At 55.7% G+C, this 5,220-nt stretch overlaps 1 protein-coding gene across 1 annotated transcript; it reads right to left on the minus strand.

Annotated features, from left to right (window-relative positions):
* Nucleotides 1–1,813: 1,813 nt before the first annotated feature.
* Nucleotides 1,814–5,220, minus strand: LOC135578186 (maestro heat-like repeat-containing protein family member 2B). The gene is made up of 6 exons (XM_065048541.1): nucleotides 4,811–5,220; nucleotides 4,500–4,610; nucleotides 3,947–4,108; nucleotides 3,598–3,720; nucleotides 3,233–3,300; nucleotides 1,814–2,894 (listed from the first exon to the last, which is right to left on the minus strand). The coding sequence occupies exons 2-6, from the start codon at nucleotides 4,605–4,607 to the stop codon at nucleotides 2,753–2,755; spliced, it is 603 nt and encodes a 200-aa protein (XP_064904613.1). The 5' UTR covers nucleotides 4,608–4,610; nucleotides 4,811–5,220; the 3' UTR covers nucleotides 1,814–2,752.

The raw sequence follows: 5,220 nt of genomic DNA on the forward strand, positions 1-5,220 counted from the left end.
CCCCACCTGTCTGGAAGATCAGCAGTGGGTAGTAGTCTGTCGGGTGCACCAAGTCAGGGAGTGCCCTGGTGATATCCCTGACCCGGGCCCCGGGTAGGCTACAAACTTCCCTATGACGAGGGCCAGCTCTGCATATTGGGCCCTCCGTCCCTCTCTGAAGGAATCGCCTATTACAGTCACCCTTCTTTCTTTCTTGTCAGAGGCAGTCTTGAGGTGTGGAGTTAACTGCCTCTTCCTACGTGTCCCTGTAGGCGGATCTTGCACCGTGTCCTCACCCACCTGCTCTTCAAGCTCCAGGGATTCAAACTTGTTACAGAGGAGCACCTGGGGACGTAAAGCAGGTAGGGAGGGGGGGTTTCCCGTGACACCCAACGGGAACTCGCTTCCAATCCTCCTCATCTTTTAGGTCACTTACCTCTGCGCGACAGCGACAGGGCAGGGGCTGTCTTGGGTCTTCCGCCTCTGCCCGACAGATAGGGGGTCCGTCACCTTTTGGGGGGTATCCCCCTGGGGCCTTTCTGAGTGGCACACCAGGGAGTTACTCCACCAGTTTATCTCCTTTCACACTCCCTGATGGTCCTTAGTGTCTCGACCTCCTCCTTGAGTTTTGCAACCATGCTGAGCAGATCTTGCACCTGCTCACACCCCACACAGGTCAAATTCTGGCCTCCCTCCCCCACAGCAGCAGGCTCTGGCACTCCCCACAGCCGGTGACCTGAACAGCCACGGTTCAGGGTAAGGTCTCTGTTCCAGTCGCCACAGTCTTTTTCAGGCAAGCTCCTCGGCCCGCGCGCTTCTGCAGCGTGGCCCCGCCCATCCCGCGCAGGAGCCAATCCCGTCCGCGCCCGCCACCGGGCCCCGCCCCCCCTCCCGGCCCGGAGCCGCCGGCGGCCGCAGAGCGGCGCTGTCCGCCCGCAGCGCGGCCCCGGCCCCGGCGGGTCAGCGGCAGCGGGGCCGGGAGCGCTCGGGCTGCGCCCGCCCGGGACGGCCCGGGACCGAGGGCTCCGCCGCTGCAGCCCGTTTCGTGCCGTTTGCACCCCGGCTTACACGGCTGCAGCCTTCCTGCTGCTGCAGCTCACACAGCTTTCTTCCTTCTAACCGCACAGCAGGTCACACTCACAAACGTTCCGTGCTCGTTGGCATAAGAATAACTGCAGAAGAATGTACAAACATTACACAGATATACCACCGACCACAGCTTTCTGAGCTTTCAGGTTAAAGTTCCTGTAGATACCCATGTTTCAATCAAACAGACACCACCAGCAGAGCTGCTGCCTCTGCCGTCTTTGCTCAGAAAGCAGTGACAACACCAGAAAACACATTGGCAGCCGGTGCTTTGAGCAGTGAAGGTGGGATCTACAAAAGTCTGATTAAACCAAACAGCCTGAGGTCTTTATCAAGCTGCAGATCTGCCAGGAATGCTGAAATGCAAGAGTTTACTCCTGCACTATTCCACAATGGAACAGCCCCTTCATACCAAAAATCATCTCGAAGTTCCAAACCAGTACATTAAAAAGCTGTCACTAGGTATTAGAAGACCACTGCAAGATCTTATTGCTTTTGAGTTAAATAACAATTTTTCAATAAACCAAAGCCCAATCAGTTTCTGCAGTCTGTTGCGCATCCTCCTGTTCATTCATTAGCACTGCAGCAATCAGTTTTTATACAATGTCTCAACAGAGGCGATTGAAAAACCCCAAACAAAACTTATTGAAGCCCACGGACCCCCCCGCCCTCCCTGCCCCCCTCACCCTGAGCCCCACGATCAGCACCTGGTGCGGGAGAGGAGCACAACTCGACAGTGTTCAAAGACTTCTTTCTTTTGAATGGAATATGCTCATCTTTTCCTTTCATTCTATCTTCACAAATTATTTAGCAGGGAAAAAAACAGGTTAAAAGTTGCTGCTATCTAAACGATGTTGTCATAACTATACAGACTGAACCTGAGCATGCAGTGATTATTTTACAGGTGGACATATATCAGTTCAGCAATATTCGTTGAGTTTGATTGAATCACACGTCTCTTGTGATAAAGATCAAGGCTACATGATCCAGCTTCAGGTGCACTGACTCACACTCTGCTGGTGTGTTTTGTTGAGTTTGCCTGGACCACTATGAAGCAACAGGAAAAAATATCCACACACAACAAGTATAACATCAGCGATGCCTTTAATTGTTTTTAATGTATACATTATGTATACTCAAATACTTCCAACTAGTCACAGAGGTGGAGACAAACTCACATTCTTTGAAAAAGGTATTGGCTGACTTCTACCCATTTAATCTGAGAAATTCACTTTTCTTGGCAAAATACTTGAGAAAAACATCACTGTCATAATAAAGATTATTTCCACTACGTGTCACCTGACAAATCATTTCAATTCAAACATATTGAGTCACATTGCATATTTTACAGATTAGAAAAAAGTGGTTTAAAATCAATTTAATACGATGCATTAAAAATAAACTACTACCTAGTTGAACACACTCAGAAACCAAAGAGTAAATGTCCAATGAGGTTTCCAGGTAAGAGTATCCTACAGATTTGAGGCGTGCTTTGGGACACTCAGCGCCTCCCTGTTCACCGTACGTTATATGAACTGCAGCAGTTGAGACCCTGGGATGTGTAACATGTAAAAGCCATGAACATTAAAATAATGTTTATAAATCACAAGCATGTTATTTGGCTCCTTTATTGACTGAAAGTGGCAGGAGTGAAGCATCCAAACGTGATTTGTCCCACATTCATTCTTCACCACTCTGCAGCTGTTCTAGCAGGAGCTTCACAGATGTTTTCCCCATTTAAGAGGAAGGAAGGAGAGGACAGGACAGCCTGGCAGCACACTGCCAGCAGGCTGCGGTTCTCCTCCCTGCTCAGCGCTGGCCTCAGCTTGCTGGCCAGGGGAAAAAGGAAGAGAAAAGAGAAAGGGGATTTACCAGCCCTCTCCAGAGTGGCTCAAACCATGCCTGGGTTCCTCCTAATCGAGGGCCCCAAACCCACCAGCCCCAGCCCCTGCCAGCAAGCGCTGCCCTCAGCTCCAGCAGCTCCTGCCTCCCCCCGGGCAGCAGCAAACCCCCAGCCCAGGGTAAGGAACCCCTGGGGCTCAGGAGACACCCAAAGTGGGGAGCAGCCTCCCACTCCACAGCCCCAGCAGCTCAACACCACTGGGGCTGCCCTGGCCAGCTGGGATGGGGCACACGGGGAGTCCCCAGAGTCGGGAACAGCCCTCACCTCAACTCCTCCAGGGCCTGAAACACTCCGTACACCAGGGAGTCCGCAGGCTCCTCCTTGATCCAGTCCTGCAAGTCACAGAGACACAGGCGCAGAGTTGTCAGCAGACATGGACACGGGACGGCCCTCCTGCCTCCCCCGGGACCGGCTCTGCTGCCAGGCCTGGGCAGACACTGCCCCGTCACCCCACGGGTCCCCAAAGGCACCGAGGGAGGGACCTTGCTCCACAGCCACCCTGCACCCCAGGGCCCCGCAGCTCAGGACACAGCTCCAGGAGCTCGCGAGAAGCCCAGAGACCATCGCCCATCTGGGGAAAGTGCAGCCCAAAGCTCCCCCGTGTGACTGTCCCTGCTGCAGGCACTCACCAGCAGGGTCTGTGTCACCTCCTGCTTCGAGGACAGCTCAAAGCTGCCAGCATCACCCACAGTCTGGATGGCAGAGCTGACCTCAGTGACACTCTGCACCAGGGCGAGCTTGAGCTGCATCTCCTGAGGGCAAAGAGAGCAAAGCACCCCTTGAACTCTCTGCAGGGCTGAGAGGTGGAAGAAGAGTATCAGCAGGGTGACACACAGGGGTTTGCATCTGGATGTTGAGGACAAACCCTTCCTTGAGGGATCTTTAGAAAGAGTTTGTCCATCTTGGTACACCCCGGCCCCAAGGGGCTGGAATGAGGGCACCCAGGTGTCCCTGTCCCTGCACGGCTCGTGCTCCTACCCTCTGTGTGACTCTGGAGAGCTGCAGGATGGTGCCCATGATCTCCCTATCCACACGGGCGAGCAGCTGCTCCCTGGGGGCACGCAGAGCGATGCCGCTGTACACGCACATCAGAGCAGCACGAGTGGCCTGAGGTCTCTCTGTGCCCTGCGGCAGCTGTGCCTGTGACAACAGAGATGCCCCCAGACGTCAGCCCCGGTCCTGCCCCGCACCCTCACCAGCTCCTTCCTTCCCTGGGCACCTCCCGGCAGCTCCTCGAGCTGCGAGCTCCGGGGCCGGGAGCTCTTCCCGTCCTGCAGCCGGGGCTCTGGCACGGGATGGGGAGCAGGGAGCAGCCAGCATCGCACACACTGCTGGCGGATTTACCGCTGTCCTTCCCAACACAGCTCAGGGGCCCCAATGCCGGGACATCCCCTCTGAAACACAGGCCTTGGGCAGCTCTTACAAGAGGGCTGATATAAACACAGCTGCCACAGTTTGGCTACAGAAGGTGTAGAAGTGGAAATAAGGTCAAAAAAAGGAAAGCCAAAGAGTGAAACCCTGGATCCTTTACCTTCCAGCCCGTGGAAGTCTCATAAAACCTGTCTCTGGTAAAAGCGGTCACTGTGTCCAAGACCAGGTTGAAGTGGGTCTCAGCAGCATGGGACACCACAGAAATCATCCCCTGCAACCACAGGGAAATGGGGAGTGGGCTCCAGCCCGAGCACTCAGCCACGGCCAGTGACAACGGCCAGGCAGGACGCTGCAATAAGGGGGAAAGAGCAGCGATGGGCACATCAGGGAGGTCTGGAGCAGGGCCAGGAGCAGCTCTCCCTCTGCCCCAGCAACAGGCAGAGGATGCTCAGGACATGAGCATCACCTCACCTGGGTCTCAGAGAGCTCCGCAGAGTCTGTGTCCTGGAGGAACCTCAGCACCTGCCCTTGGACGTGGCTGAGGTCCCGACAACCTGCCAGCGCTGTCCCGAGAGCCTTGTAGAGGAAAAGCTGAACGAGAAGAGGCTGAGCCCGAGATGCGGTCACAGCCCGACCTGTCAGGAGAGGGCTGGCCCCAGACTGACCCGACTCCCCCAGGAGCAGGCGGGACTGCCCGCAGTGCCAGGCCGGGGCAGCACGGGGGGAAGCGCCGTTTGGGGGTGAAGCAGTGAAAACTGCCTGCGTGGGCAGAGTCCCGGTGTGGGGCAGGAGACAAACCTTCTGCCAGGAGCCGGGGGCAGAGCTGCCCAGCTGCTGGCTCAGCTGCTGGCTCAGGCCCACGCTCCAGGTCTCATCCTCAA

Source organism: Columba livia, unplaced genomic scaffold (genome assembly GCF_036013475.1).
Source record: "Columba livia isolate bColLiv1 breed racing homer unplaced genomic scaffold, bColLiv1.pat.W.v2 Scaffold_95, whole genome shotgun sequence".
NCBI lineage: Eukaryota > Metazoa > Chordata > Aves > Columbiformes > Columbidae > Columba > Columba livia.

What these genes read in the sequence shown, in the direction of transcription:
- LOC135578186 (XM_065048541.1), bottom strand. Translation starts at nt 4,607, where the DNA reads ATGATTTCTGTGGTGTCCCATGCTGCTGAGACCCACTTCAACCTGGTC. An exon ending in AGGTGACACAGACCCTGCTG is followed by an intron (nt 3,301 to 3,597) that starts GTGAGTGCCTGC and finishes TGTGACTTGCAG; the next exon opens with GACTGGATCAAGGAGGAGCC. An exon ending in CAGGCCCTGGAGGAGTTGAG is followed by an intron (nt 2,895 to 3,232) that starts GTGAGGGCTGTT and finishes TCCCCTGGCCAG; the next exon opens with CAAGCTGAGGCCAGCGCTGA.